The following is a 19183-nucleotide window of genomic DNA, read 5'->3' on the forward strand; positions in this document are numbered from 1 at the left end:
ATCTATGCATACGTATGTATATTATTGAAATTGTATCAGTTATTGAAAAAGAAAATCAAAAATTAAAAAATAATCACATTAAGTAAGCACAATCTGGTGCATAATCATATTCTATCAGATGCACGCCTTTATAAAACTAGACATTCGTTGAATAAAGTGTTTTTTATTCAAAATGTTTTATTCATAATTTCTTTACTGAATTACAAATAAATTATTAAATGACTAAAAAGAAACATCGTATTTTATAGTTTGAAAGAAATAAAAATAAAAAGATTAGCAAACGATTATTAGCGAAAAAAATATGAATGAAATTTTACACTACGCGCGCGAAGTCAAGTTCCTCGCAAGTTTATCACATTTTAATATTAATCGCCCTATTTAATCATTTTTTTATTGTCGCCAAATTATTTTTTTAAAAATAATTAATTTTAATTTTTTCAGATTCTAATAAATAAAAACAGTTGAAACTTTAGATTTTTCTATTGAAAAATATGTAGATTATTATGGTATAAAAAAATTCATACCTTATAATTCAATATTTTTTCATCCTCACTTTAATTAAATAATAAAAAATAATAAATAAATATTAAAAATTATTTTTTTCATGAAATTATCTTTGGGTAAATGAGTTTTATGAGTGGGTGCAATTTTTTTTTGAATTGCTCCATTAGTTTTGAAAATATGACTGAAAACGCAAAAAGCGAAATTAACATTAAGGGGTACGAACTTTGGATCGCTCTCCTGACCAAACTATGGGGACCGCATTTCCCAGATTGCGGCTACCCCCTATATTTTGAAGGTCAGGAATCCAAATATGTAAAAAAAAATACATGTTTATTCAGAGAAAGTACGTTTTTGTGTCTGATTTCGTAACTTAATTAATAATTAGCACTAATTAATTAGCATATTTGAGGTCACCCCCGGGAACCATTAAGATTGACACTTAGATCGTGAAAATCCGATCATTAGAACAAAAGTTATTCAGGGTGATATCTTTTTTTTTTTGCTGACTGTACATACTATCAAAGGTTTATTTATGAGAAACTAGCTGTACCCTGCGTGCGTTGCAACGCTTTCAATTTGAATTTGAATTTTGTATTTAAGTGTGTAAATGACATTTGCGATTATGATTTGAAATGCAAATTTTATTTAATGGTGAAAAAAAGCAGTTAATTCTCTAGGATATCATTAGTGCATTTTCAAACAGACATGTATGGTGATGCACACGGAGCATGAAACATATTTTGGACAATGATCTGAAATAAGACTGGATCTATGGTGACATCAAGAATTTCTGCTGATATCTGATCAGTTTTAGAAGGTGGTTTTTTTTCAATAAGCCAAATTAGAATGTGTGCCTGAGGCAATCCTCGTTTTTGCCATTCAATAGAGTACACCCAACACCGTGTCTCTCTAAAAACATGACGCTTCACAATGAAATCAAGTAAAGATTATCATTTTTGTTTGAACACACGTGCTGTAATATCATGACGATCCGATGATGATTGTCCTGGTAACAAAATATCTCTAATTTCAACCCAAGCAGAATTGCACGTAAATGTAATAAATAAATCTAGGAGCCCATATGCGAGAACATATGTCATTGCATCCTGTGAGTATTCATACATGTGCCTTGGAGTCCAAGGCACATGTATGAATACTCAGACATGTATGAATACTACATTTGCAGGGAGTCCAAGTTTTTCTCCCTGCAAATGTAGTCGGCAATATAATCATTTTCCCCACATCATTAGGATTAACGTTACCATCATTAATTATTGCATCCCGTAAATGAATGCATTCTTCTGAACGTAATTTGGTTTGATTTAATTTAATATACAGTAGGCGTTCAGTTTCAATTTTCGCATACATATCGACAATGTATTGATGAACTAATTGTCGACATTTTAAAGTATGATTATCAGCGTTTTGGCAATCATTAATCTATATGCATAAAAACTTATTGCACTTGCTTTCTTATTGGTTTTCTCGCCTGTTTGCGGACTTCTTAATTTTATGTTAAAATAATATCCCTCCTCTCCTCACCAAAATAAAATAGGATATTGCAATGCATCATATGATCGATACGTTTCTGAGAACTCTTTGAACGTCACGATTTCTGCGATGAAAAACTGTATCGCGGGAGGTAAATTCTTCGCCAACTATAACAATAGCCACTTCATCCAATGTTGGCGCATTGTATTTTTCTTTGTGGTGGCCTACAGGTGTTTTTTCAGCTCTAATAACAACTTTGTAAATATCGGATGACATTTAGTCTAGGGCAATTGTGAACAGCCTAATTAACTGATTATGTTGATCGAAAAATTTTTGTAATACGGTAACAATTTTTCGTTTAGTGCCATTGTTTACCTGACAACGTTGATTGACTTGATCATTTGTGTTATCCATGAAATAAATTTGTAGAAATTTATGATCTGCGTTAGGCATTGAAAGAAGTGATCCTTGCACGATGATAAATTTGGCCTTGCACTTTGAATATTGGGATGTAATTCTCGTTCAGGATACGTGTAGCACCGAATAAAGTCATTTAGAAACACGAATTGTACCGGCGTATATGCGCCAAAAAATGTTTCGATTGGTTTGTTTGACCTGATACGAAGGTTGATAATGTCTCGGCAGGCGACGTAAAATCTTGTAGTTTCTGTATGCTTCTAGAACAGCAAATTTCAGCTGTTTCATTTTTAAATTTGAGAGCATTACAAAACATACATAATTGATATATTTCTCCGATGATGACACTTGGGGGAAGACTATAGTTTGTTGTCGGATCATAGTGAAATGCACTGAAATTCAAATCAGAGTATTGGCAGCGTCTGAATAGCGAAATGCGTTCTCGGTCGGTTTTCATTCTTGCTTCCCGTTGCTTTGATGTTTCCGACGAACGGGCTTGTGTAGTTCGTAGTTGATTTGTTGACAGTCTTCTTTCCTGTTGCTCAGACGTTTCTAAGGAACGGGCAAAAGCATTCTGTTCTCGATTAGTTTCAAGTCTTTTTCCCGTTGCTCCGATGTTTCTGAAACACGGGTAGTTCTCTTTTTGCGCGCTTGAGATGTCGACCGACTAAGAGCGATTTGCTTAGGCGGCATATTTTTGCAAATATTCTTTCTGACAACGAAAAAGAAATGTAAAAGTTGGCAGTGGTCGCAAATTTGCTAAATCGAAATATCACATACATATTTTAAATAATAAAAAGAGCAATAAAAATGAGATGAATAAGAAATATGAAAATTATAAGATTTAAAACAAAAATCTATTTTATAAATGAAAGAAATAAAATGGATGAATTCGAAAACTTTGCATAAATAAACAAACAAACTAATAGTTTTCAAATGACAACTGTCACAGCACTGAAATCTTCGAAAAGTATATTTAATTTTGCTAACCTAAAATTACGTACTAAATATAAATATTTCTGAAAACGTGCAATTTGAATGAAATTTGCTTTTGTCTTTATATTTATTAAACAGTTTTCACAGTACTGAATCCGTGATATGACCAACAATTAAGAAATCTATTCTCGTTGATTTTACTTGCTTGTGCTCACCTGACATAAAGAAAAGCGCGAATTAAAAATTAAAGTATATGCAATTTACTTTAATTTACTTTTCTAAATGAATAGAGTTATAAGATAGAAAATATCACTGTTGTTATCTTCAAGATATTTGAAAATTGAATCGTTTATAGCAAAATTTAAAACAATGGCTAGCTTTTAACCAATCAGAAAATTCCATTTCGACTTTCACTGATATCGCTGGAACGGTTTATCGCACGGGATAAAAAGTATCCTATGTCCTTCTCCTGGCTCTAAACTACCTCCCTGCCAATTTTCAGCTAAATCGGTTCAGCCGTTCTTGAGTTATAAGTGAAGTAACTAACACGACTTTCTTTTATATATATAGATTTGGGATCCATTAACAGATCTTTCACAAAATAATTTTCTCTAAAAATGGATATCAGTAAAAATTCTTCCCTTTAAAAAATTAACCCTTCACAAACTTGTAATTATCAAACTTATAATTATTAATCTTCATAATTAACTATTTGTAAATGGATTTAAATGACTTTATGACTGATTATTTTGCCTTAAACAATGCATTAAATCTGCTCTTTTGTAGAGGAGTTTTTTTTAATTATTTTTATGTTTTTTTTAATTATTTTTAAATGAATTTGCGCATGTGATCGATGTACATAAATTCATTAAATATATGCATTGCAGAATTATTTAGTTTTAATGAAATTTTACGATTTTAATTAATCAGGCACAAGTGTAAAGGTAAATTTAATAATAAGGGTAAATTTGAATCCAAATAAAAATATCAAATATAGTACTGTAGCAGTTAGTCTTTATTTTTAAAAATATTAAAAGATTTTTTTTATTTTATTTTTTTACTTTTTCTGTTATAGTTTTATTGGGCAAAGCATAATAATTCTATATTCGCTTACCAGGCATTGCTGTCTGTCCAGACATTTTGTGAAAGGTCCTGTTTTTGTGAAATTGTGAAAAAATTACTCACATTCTTTCAACCAGGGTCCGGATATTGCAAAAAACTTTTTCAAGGGGGTTTTAAATTGTAAATAGATACAAGATTATGCTCAACACTGTAAAATTATAATGAAAAATTTTAATTTTCTAAAATGAACAGCAGTTGCTGCTTCTAAATTAGAGATGCAACATACAAATATTTGGTACTTAGCCTATACTGATGAACGCAGAATATTTATTTCAGACGAATAATGGAAGAATCGTCTGCCGAAAACGAAACTTAATTCGTTTACATCCATCTTTCTTGTTTTCTGCCCTGGGAAGGATTTATTCAATTAATAAAACAATGATGAAGATAAACCAATTTGTGAAGGGTCCGATTAAAAGAAAAATCATTTTGTGAGGATCCGTTTTTAAGTTAAAATATTTTGTGAAGCGTCCGTTTTTATGAAAAGATATTTTGTGAAGTGTCCGTTAGCAGACCCAAATTCTAAACAGATCTCTGCTTACAATTAAAATCCTAAAACATCTTAAAAGACAAATATTAATATTTTTCACAAAAAAGGGACCCACAGTTTGACAAAAACAGTGCTTTTTACTAAAAATCTGATCAGACTTATAATTTGTCTTTGTTACTTTTTCTCACTACATTTTGATACAGAAGTTTTAAGTTTGTTTAAACTATAAATTATAATACTACACTTTAATCTTTTAAATTTTAAATTACATTTGTGAAATATTGTAGAGTACTTACTTTAACATTGTTACTTTGTTGAAAGAATATCCAGTCATTACAATAACATATTTTTGTGTTTCTCAAGCTGTTATAATATTTTTAAAAAATGATTAAAGGTGTGAAAAAATTATTAAAAAAATGATTACTTTTTTCCCTAAACTGAAGTAAACATATCAAAAAATAAGGTTTTTTAAAAAAAGTAAATCCTTATGAAGTATTTTTTGGAAACACAATTTTAACATATTTAAGTATCTCTGTTTTATTTTTAGTGGATTAGTCAAATTTTATTCTCCCTTTTTTGTGTGTTATGTGTACTGAACCATAAAAGAATCTTTCGTACAAATTCATTTTCATAGTAAAAACCAAATTTGCAAAAGATGTCCAATAACTGCTATTTACAAATTTATGCTATCTTTATTTTATCTTTGCATTATTTTAAGAAAAAATTTGAAGTTATTTTTGTTTCTTTTTCAATTTTAAGTGTGCTTAAAAATGCTATTTTGCTATTAATGTTTATTTTAAAAAAAATTATTTTTATTAAAAAACTAAACCGAAAAATTTTTTTATTCTTATTCTTTTAATGATTTGATTGATTTTTTTTTTTTTTTTTTTTTACATAAATTGTCTGATCTAAATGTTGAAAATTTGCAATTTTTTGTTTAGTTATTTGTGTGCTGGTTTTAAAGCTTGTATCCACAATACTTGTCATTGTAGAAATGATTTTTACTTTCAGAACAGTACATTTTAATGGCAATATTTTGTATCAGAACTAAATCTTATTCCATTTTTATTTATAATGTTAAATATTCTTTAAAAATATGTATCCATGTATTTATTTACTGTGTTTCAGTAAAAGTATTTGTTATATATTTCAGCCTCCGTCCAGCTACAGCAAAACCTGTTGAAAATGTAATTTTAGACCAAGGTCAACAGTCAGATGAAGATGAAGATAATTTTATTGTTATGGAAACAGAGCCTCAAGAACTTTTAGAAGTACAGGTACAGTCATTCTCGATATTCAATTTCCATTTGGAAAATTTGAGGAAAACCCTCATAAAGTTAAAGAAAGATAGGGTACCCACGACTCAGGGAGAACGGGGGTTAACCTGGAATTGTCAAGGAATTTTAATTTAACTCCAAAAATCAGGGAGAGTTGCAATTTTTTACAAAAACCTGCAATATTCCTTTATCATACCTAGAAAATAACCAGTCTTAAAATTGTCAGTAACAGTAATCAGTTATTGAGATTTGAATTAAATAATTCTAACATCTATTTCAATTATTTGTTTTAAAAAATTTCACATTTCAGTCAAGCTGTAATGTTCCCGTCCTCATTAAATAATATTTTTTTACCTGGAAAATCTGAAATTTGCGAAACTTTACCGAGAATCTGATTCTGATGCAGAATGTATTGGATTTTTGCTTGTGTATTGTCATTCACCTAAACATAGCTTAGCTAGAAGATTAAAAGATAATATTATTTCTTTCAAATTGTCTTTTTAAGTCTTTCTCTTTCAAATTTTATATTTAGGCATCCCGTTTTCCTTTGTTATTTTATGTTTTGTATATTTTGCAATATTTACTGGGAAACCAGATGTATTTTTGTAATAGATGTCCTCCTGGATTTTTTTAAAGTTGAGGAATCCTGTTACAAGCTGATTTCACAACTTTTAGTTCTGAAAATTTTCTAAAAGTTTTCGTCTTATATTCAGAAATATACAGTAGTATTAAATGGTGAAGAATTACAAATGCTCAGATTAAGATAAGCTTTCTTGGTAATTTTTTTTTCCGCATACATTTTATTTTATTTTATAACCGTCGTTGAACAGCCGACCCAATTTCATGGGTTTACAACTACTAATGTTCAACTCCGTAGCCTTGTAATTTTGAACCAATCCAGAAGACAAGGAAACTCCTGGATCCCCCAGAGGTATTGATTTGTTATGGGAACATGGAGGACTTTGAGACCTGACAGATTTAACGTGCATCAGTCACCATTTACTACACGGGGAGTCTTCGGCCGGCGAGCATCGAACCCACGACCTCTTGGATATGGGCCCAGCACCCTACCGACCAGGCTATCCCGGCCTTTCCGCATACATTTAATGTTATTAAAATCTCAGTTATGTGAATAAAAATAGAATTTTTTCAGAAATCTGTATTCGCAAAATTACATGATATTTTTAACAGCTGAGTTGTATTTGATTAGTACCAGTCATAAACTATCTCTCAATAACTGATGATATCTTATTTTTCTTCTTCTTAGACATCCAATACTACATCAGCTGTTACACCAGATGAAGATAAAGGTATGTACAAATATATTTCTGTACATTAGCAAACAGTCCTTTATATCTTATTTGTTTTATTGATTACCCTTTACTGCTCTTTTATTTTTAATTGGTAAGTGTTGAAAAAAACATGAAAATTTTTTGTACCCAAAAAATAAACTGACCACCCTGAATAACTTTTGCTCTACTGATCGAATCTTCACTTTCTAGAACTAAATCTTAATGGTTCGGGGTGGGTGACCTCAAACATTTTTAGCGAATTGAAATATTTTTGTGTGTAATTATAAAGTCCATTTATCCAAAGATAATTTTATGCAATTAATAATAATAAGTAAATATTTATTATTTCATTTAATGGTCGAAAACAATGTTAAATTGTAAGGTAAACAAATTTTTGCTGAAATTCAATTTCTCAGGAACTATTCAACCGATTTTGCTTAAATTTTGTTATTTGCCATACAAAATTATGTTCTTTAAAATGATGCAAAAAAAATAAATTATACCTCACAATTCACGATATTTTCAACCTTTAATAAATAAAATAATAAATGTTTATTAAAGTTATTTTTTGCATGGACTTATCTTTGTATAAACGAATTTTATAATTGCGTGCAAAAATGTCTCAGCAGATAGCGAATTATGCAAAAAGTAAAATTAGCATTAAGGGGTCCACACTTTGTAGGTCTCTCCTAACCAAACCTTTGGGACCATAGCTCACAGATTGCGGCTACCCCCTACGTTTTAGGGGTCAGAAATCCGAACCTGTTGAAAAAAAGGTATGTTCTGAAAAAGTATGTTTTTGTGTCTGAATATGTAACTTAAATTATAGTCTGCACTAAATAATTAGCATATTTGAAGTTACCCCCTCAAACCAGTAAGATTGAGTCATAGAACCTGATGATCCGATCATTGGATGAAAAGTTATTCAGGGTGGTCCGTAATACGAACTTAATTTAATTAAGTGATTTAATAAAAGAAATAAGTATCTAGTGGTTGTAACTTCTTTTCAACATCATAACAAGCAAAATTTATTGGTTGTAGACTCATTCTAATATCATAACAATCAAAATTTGATGGAAATAGGCTCATTTCAACACTGTAATAGTCAAAACTTGGTGATTTAAGACTATTTACATTGTCATAATTGTCCAAATTTGATGAATGTGCGTTTATTTCAACGTTGTGATAGTAAAAAATTTTGTGGATGTAGACTTATTTACACCAGTCAAAATTTGATGGGCGTAGACTCATTTAAACATCATAACTGTTCAAATTTGATTGGTGTAAACTCATTCTAATATCATTTCAATGTTATAATAGTCAAAGTTTGATAGGTAGGCCCATTTCAATCGTGTATCTGTCAAAATGTGATGGGTACTGACTAATTTGAACATCATGAAAAAGTCAAAGTGTAATTTTACTTCAGTATTGTAACATTCAATATTACTTTTTTTTTTAACTTAATGAGCTGAATGTATGTCATTATAGGAAGCCTAGTGAAAAAGTTACTGGAAACCAAGAAAGACTTGGAAGGGGGTAGTCAACACACACCAACTAAAAAAGTTGACATTGTAAGTTTTGTATCTTTAGCAACTCTACTCAAATCTATAAAAATTATAACTCAGATTTTTCTTTTCTGTCTTTTGAAAGAGAAATTAATTTTGTTTCTGTGGCTATATAAATTAGGTATACAGTAGCAAAGCTGCCATACTATACCGTCAATTAGAAAGTTTTAATGTGTTGTAGTAAAGTAATAATTTTGCGCATCATTCACACTTTGCGCTTGAATTCACACTATTTAAAAGTACAATTCGCTTTACTTATTAAGGCAGTTTAAAAATTACACATCGTGTTACTGTTCTCATGAGAATTAAAATTGCACATCGCCCATTAGCATTCACATGTAATTTAAAAGCCTCACATCGAGATTCATATTGACGAAATTTAAAAATCATGCAACGAGATTTATATTCTCACAATTTTAAAAAAAAATATACAAAATCTTGCATTGATATATTTTATTAAAACGATAATAATATTCTGCTGGTATATTCTTGATAACATACACTTTTTTCTTGTGCAAATTTCTGGTACTTTTAAAAATTTTCAAAAATGGGTTCTTCACATAACATTTCATATTTCTATTTTCAACTTCTTTGGCAGTGCCATACTAAGCTGTCATCTTTGTTTGGCACTCGTATAGTTTATTATGAAAGCCTTATTAAATAATTTCATTAACTTTTTGCTTATGGCCTCTGATAGAACTTGCAGGGTTGCCACTCCACAGGGAAAACTTGGTAAATACAGAGAATTTAAAAATCATCTAATGTAACAGGAAAAATGCAGCAAGTTTTGAATTTTTCCCTCAAACAGGGAATTTGTCTTTTAAAAAATACAGATCTCTCAAAGTGTAATCTATGGGATATATAAAGATGATAGTTCAGCTATATTAAATTATTTAATTTAGAATAACATTATTTGTTTTTTGTTGAGTTGTTCCGTATTTCTTCAAGTTTTTTCAGCAACTAAAACTGGCATTGTTATCGTAGTAACAGAGTTGCTATAGGCAACTAAAATGTGACTATTTGCAACTATTTTTGGCCTGAGGTGACTATGGCAACTTTTTTTTGCCTAAAAAAACAGCTATTTTCAGGAAAATGAGACTATTGGGATACTTTTCTGTGCTCCTAGCGATGTTTTTTTTTAGCATAAATTGGGTTGACAACCTGCAGCCTGCGGAGGCTTTTGAACGCAATGAAATTTTTTTTCTTAAAAAATAAAAAAACATTTAATTACACATTGATGGTTTTTTTTTTAGCATAAATTGGGTTGACAACCTGCAGCCTGCGGAAGCTTTTGAACGCAATGAAAATTTTTTTCTTAAAAAATAAAAAAAAATTTAATTACACTTTTTAATAATAAAAAATCATTTTTTAATGCGCTCAATTTGCACAGATTATATTGTAAGTCTTTTTTGTTTCTTCATCACCTTTTCAACGGTTATTGCTACGAAATTCTGCATGATTTCAAAAAACCCAATTTTTAGTATATTATGATGCGTGAATTTCGAGTTTGAGTATTAACTTTTCACAATATGTGTATATATATATATCTGCTAAATCAATTATTGATAAAAGGGAAAATTTTTAGAAAAATTATGTTTGTTTTTTTTAATGAAAAAGTATTTTTTTTAATGAATTCTAGTAATTAAAAATATTTAATTTTCTGCAAATATACTAATTTTTTGATGTAAAAATTTAAGGCTAGAATACTAACGTTTATATGAAAATGATCATATTTACTACCAACTTGACTAAATGGATCATGGTATATGACAATTAAGCCATTTAATAAAATTTTAGTCATATTGAAAACTTTTTGTTATCATTTAGGCAACTACTTTCATAGTTTCTGGCAACTATTTTCGTGCTTTTAGCTACTAAAAGCAACCCTGAGTAAAGCACACAAGAGCACAGTGAATGTGTGTTTCCTCATAATATATCGTGTATAATATGTGCAGGACAAGCACAGGGAATTTTTTTTAGATATGTGTGGCAACCCTGACCTATTCTAGAACATCAGTTTATACCAGCTGTAAGCAAAAGGTTAAGATATTTTACAATATTTACATTTAGTACGGAATTATTTTTATTTATGCTTTGTGTATTTGTGAGCAGGATAGATCCCAAATGTCCGATGTGACCAGGGCCCATGAACGGGATTCTGCATCGAAGGAGCTTGGACAATTACGCAGCTTCGTCCAGTCGTTGAGCAAAACTGCAGTGCCTTTGGGCCGTATGCTGGACTTCTTGCAGGAAGATCTAGACTCTATGAAAATGGAACTCAAAATGTGGAGAGAAGAGCATGAGCAAAATCTGGTAGCTCTTCACAAGGAACAGAAGTGAGTGAGAATATTATCTTCATCAGGGGTCCAAATACACTCCTGGTTTCAATGACACCCACAGATAGCACTCTGGAGGCACGATTTTTAAGGCGTCACTCTCACTACTGGTGAAAAGCTGGAGGTCATGAGTTTAATCCTGGCTGGTGTCGAAACAGCTAGCGTGTATGCACAAAATATGCATAGGGTATCTGTGCTCCTGGAAAGTCATGGATTTCGGTATTGAACAAAATTTGTCATGATTTTAAATGTTTTCTAAAAAAAAATCATGGTGGGTCATGGGTTTAGGTCACCTAAAAAAACTCATATTCAAAGTGGAATTTACCCTAATTTCACAGTGTTCCGATGCTCTAAATATCTAAATTAGTAGCAAAATCCCCACTCATAGTCATATTCTGTTAAAATGTAAAATGTTTTTATCCTGTTCTTTAAAAATTATGGTGTTCTTTCAAAAAACGAAAGACGGAACATCATTTCTAGAGCGAATTATCTTTTAAACTTCTGTGATTTCAGAATTTTTTTACACATATCTGACAGTATTTAGTTATTTGCTTTTATGTTTTTTTCCAGCTATTTTATTGCTTCAACTCTTTCCTTACTCTGTTTTTTAAGTTTAAAGTCAACAACTATGAAGATGCAGAGTATATCAGTTTTGGTTATGCCTATCATTTCAATTAATAATATTATAATGCTTTTTTTAATTTATTGTATTTTTGCGGAGAAACTAGTAATTTCGGTAAGTCATGAAAAACTCTTGGAATTATTCATGAAATGTCATGGATTTGAAAATCTAAAATGTAGCTGATACCCTGTATGCACATTAAATTGGTCGTAGCTAAAAATCCTCTTCTTAGTGGTAGTATGGAAATTTAGAAAGAAGGGTACCATCTCAGGTACTGTCTTAGTAGTCCTCTTGAGTGGGGTGAAAAAAATTGGTCTTTCAACATTTTTGAAAAAAAAAAAAATTTCGACTCTGTTGACACATGCAATAGTTTCGTAATATATATTATATTTATGAATCAGGCATTACTGTATATTTAATAAAATGCATGCCACCCTGTATAAAAATCATGGAAATTCGATAAAACGAGTTTGGAAATTTCTTTTCCGAGTGTTTGTGCCCACCTGTCATAACATCCAACCATTCTTATTAACTCGAATGTATCATACCAGTTAAAAAGAATGGTTGGATGTTCTGTCTTTTGATCATTAGTTACAGTGGCGTAGCGAGGGGTGGGCAAGGGGGGGCATCATGCCCCGGGCGCTACTCACAAAGGGGCGCCAAATGGTCCGCAAAACAAAAAATTGCTGGATAATTTTTTTTTATTATAATTGATTTCTGTAAAATATATTTTAAATTAGTGCCAGTGTAATATAATAAATGTTAATTCATAAATATTATTCATAATATTTAATTCATATTAAATATTATATTAAATTCATATTCATATTAAATATATTTCAATATTTAATTCACGTCCTTGTCATCGCGCTCTGCTTAGGATAAAAATTAAATGTTATTAAATATTAAATGTTATATATAAGTTTAATGTTAGCATAAATTATATTGTATATTTCACTATGTTACTACCTTTCAAGTTCAAGGCATTCTTGGTAAGTAATAAATCAAATAAGATTACTTAATACATCTACTCGACGATTCTATTATTAAGAGAATAGAGTATGAAAAAATTTGTTAACAGAAAAACTTGTTGTTCTCATATTTGTCACCACAGATTCAAAATGAATTCATTCATCTTCCGGCATCTACAGTTCGAAATCAACTAATAAACGATATCAAAAGAAATAAATATTATGGACTTTTGTTTGATTCAACTCCTGATATCTCTCATCGAGAACAAATGTCCCAAGTCGCTAGGTATGTAGATGCTGATTTTATCAATAAAAAAGTTTCCATCAAAGAATCTTTTTTGAGTTTTATTGAAATACATGCTAAAGATGCAGCCTCGATCGAAAATACAATTTTAGAGAAATTAAATTTCGATGAAATTTCATTAACAAACTGCAGATCACAATGCTACGATAATGCTGCCGTGATGGCAGGTCACACATCTGAAACGCGATGGAGCGCCGGAATACAAGCGGTTATCGTTATCATCTATGGGCTAGAGAATATAAAAGAACTAATAGAAAAATTAGCAGAGCACACTACCACTACAAGTGACAACAGAAGTGAAGCTACAATTCTGTTGCAAAATATACTAACCTTTAGTTTTATAACTTTAGTTCATTTCTGGTATGAAATCTTAAGAAGGATTGATCATGTGCAGCTCAGATTACAAGATCCTAGAATGAATTTTAGAGAAGTGTTCCATGATCTTGAATCATTAGCGACTGAACTAACCGAAATCTGAAACAAGCTCTGTAAAGAGGCAACAGAAAAAGCAGAGTCTCTTTGTGAAAAATGGGATATGGATACAACAATACGTGCCTGGAGAATTGGCTATGGTGGTCTTTCCGCAGAAAGTGAAATTTCTCGCATTATGAAAAGCACTCTTGATCGTCTCCAACAAGAAATGTGTTCACGATTAAGTGACCTTAATTTCAAATTTGAATTTCTACTAGACGTTGAAAATTTATTAAACAAGCATAATGTTGATAACGACCTTGAAAAAAATTGTAAAAATCGGGGTGAATTTTATAATAGAGATTTCAATGTAATAGAACTTTTTATCAAAATATGTGACAGCAAAATGTTACTCCGCAGGAGAAAAGAAATTAAACCTAAAACTCCATTAGAATTTTTTACTTTTATAATCAATCTCGAATGGAGAAGATGTTTTTCCAAATCTGAGAGCGGCATTTCAAATATTCCTGATTAGCTCAGTATCAATTGCTAATTGCGAACGTTCATTCAGCAAATTAAAATTAATTTTGACAGATCGCCTAAGTGACCTAGCAATTTTAAGTGGGGAAAGAGAAAAATTTTAAATGATCAATTTTGATGATATTATTGATACATTTGCTTCATCAAAAGCACGGAAAATTTAGACATAGTAATTAGTTTTATTAATGTATTATAATTATATGATTATTAAATATATGTATCTCCTTAGAGATAATAAATATTTACTTTTTTATTGGTTTAAAACTGCGTGTTTTTAAAATATTTCTTTATAAATATGTAAAATAAGTAATAGTTATCTTTTGAACTAATTCTAGATGATCATATACATTTCAAAATCTAGTCTTGTTCTCTCAACTACATTTTTTGTCTCAAGATGCCTAGATTGAGTCTATGACTTTATTTATTTTACTTTATTTATTTATTAATTTGCGAGTATATTTTGCATACAATATTATATGGTTTTCGAATAGGGGGGGGGCGCTAAAAGGGTATTGTGCCCCGGGCGCGAGTTAAGCTCGCTACGCCACTGATTAGTTATTAATTTTATTTAATAATAAAAAGAGGAAATTATGCAAATTATAAAGTTATAACTATATTACTTTATAACTAGTTATATTTGTTAGATTTTGATTGCATTTTTGTTTCCTACTCTCTCTGTTATTAATTTCTAATCCTCAATGACTATGCTTTTTGTCAATAAGGACAGTCACTATCAAACAAACTTTATATTAGATTACAATTTTCGAAAATTAAACAAAGTGACAATGAATGTATATAATTCGTTCACCAGGAGTTGGCACTTGGCTCCACCTCCTCGGACGCAGAATTCTTTTCAGCGCGGGAGTAAGAAGAGAAAACTCTCCACCCTAGAAATTGAGACAACTATTAATGCGTGCCAACACAAACAGTGATTTCTTTCTCAGTCACTTACTTCGCCTTATCTATAATTATACATTTCGTTTCTCTAGCTAATTAAATATATTTTAAACTTAAAAACTGCTGTTTTCCCAGCAAAATGTCTCAAAAAGGGCAAACTATTCACTCAAAAGAGAGAAATACCATCAAAAATGGTGCAAAATATCAAATTTATGAAATATTCGATGTTAAAAAAATGCGGATAAAGTTTGCAAAATAATTATTTTTGCCATACGATCTCCAAATAGCAACCTTGTTCAAGATTGCTCACAACCTTCTCCCAAAAATAGCGAAATAGCATCGTCGCATTCCATGTGCAGACTTGCCAACTCTCCTGCTTTTGCCTCAAATCTTCGCCCTCGGGCCTTCAAGGTGTTTTCTCCTGCTTTTTTCTATTTAGTGCAAGATAGAGGAAAACAACAACAATTTGTGCAATTTCCTTCCCAACTTGTGCTTCAGATCATGCTGGGCATTTATTTAGAAAAATTTTGCCCCATAGCAACATCACTAAAAGTTATGGTGAGTGTGAACCAAAACAGCAACAATAACCAATGAAATGGCAAAATCGGAGATATTTTGGACGCCATTAGGCAAAATGTTTTTTCACTTTCTATAGATGCCAGGGTTTTTTTTTTTAAATAATGCTAAATCAGCAACATCTGCAGTTTTAAAACAGTAGCAGTTTAAAAAAAATTAAGAAATACATTTATAAAGTATTGTATTCATTATTGACATATTTTGTTAGTTTTGAACTTCTTCCTAAATTTGAAAAAATCAAAAGATATGTTTTAATATAATTCTATAGAACCTTATATTTTATAGTAAGAACACGTATCTTTATTAGTCAGTGTCAGAATCTTACTGTGGTCTATTTTATGTAATGTAAATAATATATTTTGAAATAAACTTCTTGTAGGAAGTGTGAATCAGGTTTAATTTTCAATATTGCGCTATGTCGTGATACAGAAAGAATCTCCTGCTTTTTTATTTTCTAAGGTTGGCAGGTCTGCATGTGATGCAGACAGAGCCAAGTGCCAACTCCTGGTGAACGAGCTATACATAATATTGTTGTCTTATTTGTGCATAAATTCAAAAATTATATTTTGGGCAATTTTCCATTTTTTAAAAAAAAAATATTACTTAACATATATTTTTTTCTAGTGCTACAGAAACTTTATTAGAGCCATTGCGTGCCCAGTTAGATGATCTGGATCAGGTTGTTCAAAATCAACTCGATGCTAACAGTGCCCTGAAAGCGTCTATAGCTCGCAACGATGAGAGGATAAATCGGATGCTGTCCTCTGTCAATCACAAGTCTTGATAGTGCAGGAAGTGATGAGAAAAAATATCTACTTATATAATCTATACATACATACCCTTTGGCTGGTCTATTTATGTGTACTTAAAAACTAAGAATGTCACTTGTAAAATAAGTTGAACATTCAAATATGCAATGTATTAAGCAATAATTTCAAGCTAAACTTAACATTGTTGTATTATCTATGTATAAAAATTGTGAAAATCACATATGTTTATAGTAGCATCACATTTGCTTTACATTGTTTCATTGCACAATTGTTGGTATTGGTCTGTGTATATATTAGCTAAGGGATGCCAGCCACTGAAGATTTAAACCATGGTAATTTAGCAATATTACTGTTATCCTGTGTCAAGGAGCACAACTGTTTGGGGGGAGCAGCGAGCAGTTTTTAAGCCATCCTAATTAGATACTTTTGAATTATTAAGTATTATTTTTGGGGGGAAAATTTCTGTGCTCTAACCATAATAAGTATAGTATTTGACATTTAAGCGAATCCAAAGAAAATTAACAAACAAAAACATTGTTATAATTTAATTTTGCTTTTTATAATATAAAGAAAAAATTCCAATTTATTTTTACTTTTTACAGCTTACTAGCAACTAATATTTTTAAAATATAAAGAAATGCTTTGATTGTAAGCTTTAAGTTCACATTTTTATTGCGATTGAGTGTTTATCAATTATATTTTTTAAAAAATTATTTTAACTGAAATGTTTTACTATGTAACAAGTAGTATTCTTTTATGGTTAAGCTTTTAATTTTATAAAAAAGCCAAAAATATATTAATTATGCGAATTTCTGTAAATTAGGGTACTAAGTGACACCCTTATTGTGTTTTTTATTGGAAGAAGGTTCAAGTGCCTTTAACAACAGTCTAATTTTGTCTTCTAATGCTAAAAATGAGTGACGCTAACAGTTCAAACTATTGTATATTTTTACCGTTTGAAGATGAGAGGTGAAATGAAAGCCATATTCTTTGTTTCTGTCTATCTGAATGCCTAAAAAAAAAGATAATAGATTGATATTTATCAACTCTGTGCGAGTATGTGTAAAACTCACTGCCTGCATAATGCAATCCAAAATAATTCAAATTTCTTTTTTTTATTAAAAAGAAATTTCTGTTATTGATAATTGTATTTTATTGGATGATTCATACACCCTTCTCGAACAGCACAATAGACTAGATAGAAATTGTCGAGCAATATTTATGATGAAGGACTAAAGATACCTGTTTCCTAAAGAGATACACCCAAACAAACTTTTTCTTTTATTATTATAGTTTGGCAACTGTGATTTTTAAAGCAAATTTAGTTAACATTTCATTATTCAGTTACGTTATTTTTTTTTGGGGGGGGGGGAGGAAAATGTGGATATACAGTTGTACTTCCTTTGACAAACTATATAATTATATAGAAATCTATACTATCAAAACAAAATTATATGTTTATAAAATATATTTATTATAGTTTGTGAAACTTAAAAATGAATTTGACTGACTGTATATACCTAAAAAAAATCTCTGGTGGTTGGCAAACCTATATTATCTATTATACTGACACCCATATTTACTATAGAACCGTCCACTTGTTTATTTTGTTGTATAAATTATTTATTCTGTATCTGTTACATATCTAGTCAATATTCTATACTCGTTAATAATGGAATAACATATAAAAGTTTCACATTTTGTCTATTGTGTTTCCTATTTAGTTGTGTGGAGCTGCAACTCTAGTCAGTTCTTATTTACTATCAATAAGAAGCCCATTGTCAATATTATACTTTCAAATTACGTTATCATATTTAATTGTTTATATTTCCTTTGACTTATTTATGACTAAATTTAACCTGGGAGGACGACTACTGAACGAACATTAATACGTCCAGGGATCATGGAATGGCCCCAAATTTAATTCATTCATACGCTGTTAAAAAACTTTATTGTTTTTATTGGAAATATTACACTATTAAGTCTTAGACAATGAATATTTATTTCTTAACTATTTGAAGCTTTTTACCATTTTTTGTGATAAAATTGAATGAAGCATAATATTTACTGCTCTGATAATTGGTATATAAATTTTTATATTATACTCAATATGATGTTTTATTGAAAATATAAATGCATACAATAATTTTTATTCATATTTTGTTTTATGGAATTTTATTATATGTTCCTTGCGAAGAAAAAATTGTGCAGTAATCGCTAGTTCCTGTAGTTCTCGATTTCTTGAGCAGAACTTCCTTTCAAAGAAGTTTTTTTAATTTCTGTTTTGGTGACAGCAGGTGTTTAATATTTAAAATCGTATTTCACGATTTAAACTTGGATTAACCACTGATTTGCTGGTGTTGATCACTAATAAGTGAAAAAGATCTTCGCTTTTATATACAATTAGGTGACCTTGTCTGTTTTTATGCACAAGTTAGTGGATTTTTGTTTGATAGCAAAGCAATTCTTGTATTTATTGCGTCAAAACTTTCATGAACATTGTAAGCAAGTAGAAATCATTTTATTTGATACTAAATATAAGTTTGTTTGTTTTTTAAAAAAAAAGTTTAATTTTTGTAATAATTAATGGGAATTTTCGAGTATTACCAGCTCTAGAGTTCTAGGAATGTGAAGCCCTGGGCATATGCCTCTCTTTTTCCTA

General features: G+C 30.2%; 1 protein-coding gene across 2 annotated transcripts in view; it reads left to right on the forward strand.

The window, feature by feature from the left end:
- Window positions 1–17417, forward strand: part of LOC107448165 (TRAF3-interacting protein 1) — a 36301-nt gene extending 18884 nt beyond the window's left edge. For both annotated transcript variants that reach the window (XM_043044107.3, XM_043044106.3), the window contains 5 exons: window positions 6114–6237; window positions 7505–7547; window positions 9018–9100; window positions 11207–11430; window positions 16376–17417. In XM_043044107.3, the coding sequence (XP_042900041.1) occupies window positions 6114–6237; window positions 7505–7547; window positions 9018–9100; window positions 11207–11430; window positions 16376–16535 (634 nt within the window). In that variant the 3' untranslated portion in view covers window positions 16536–17417. The remainder of the gene's footprint in view (window positions 1–6113; window positions 6238–7504; window positions 7548–9017; window positions 9101–11206; window positions 11431–16375) is intronic.
- Window positions 17418–19183: the final 1766 nt, after the last annotated feature.

This window comes from Parasteatoda tepidariorum, chromosome 5 (assembly GCF_982258835.1).
Source record: "Parasteatoda tepidariorum strain Cologne lab strain chromosome 5, Ptep-v5.0, whole genome shotgun sequence".
Classification (NCBI taxonomy): domain Eukaryota; kingdom Metazoa; phylum Arthropoda; class Arachnida; order Araneae; family Theridiidae; genus Parasteatoda; species Parasteatoda tepidariorum.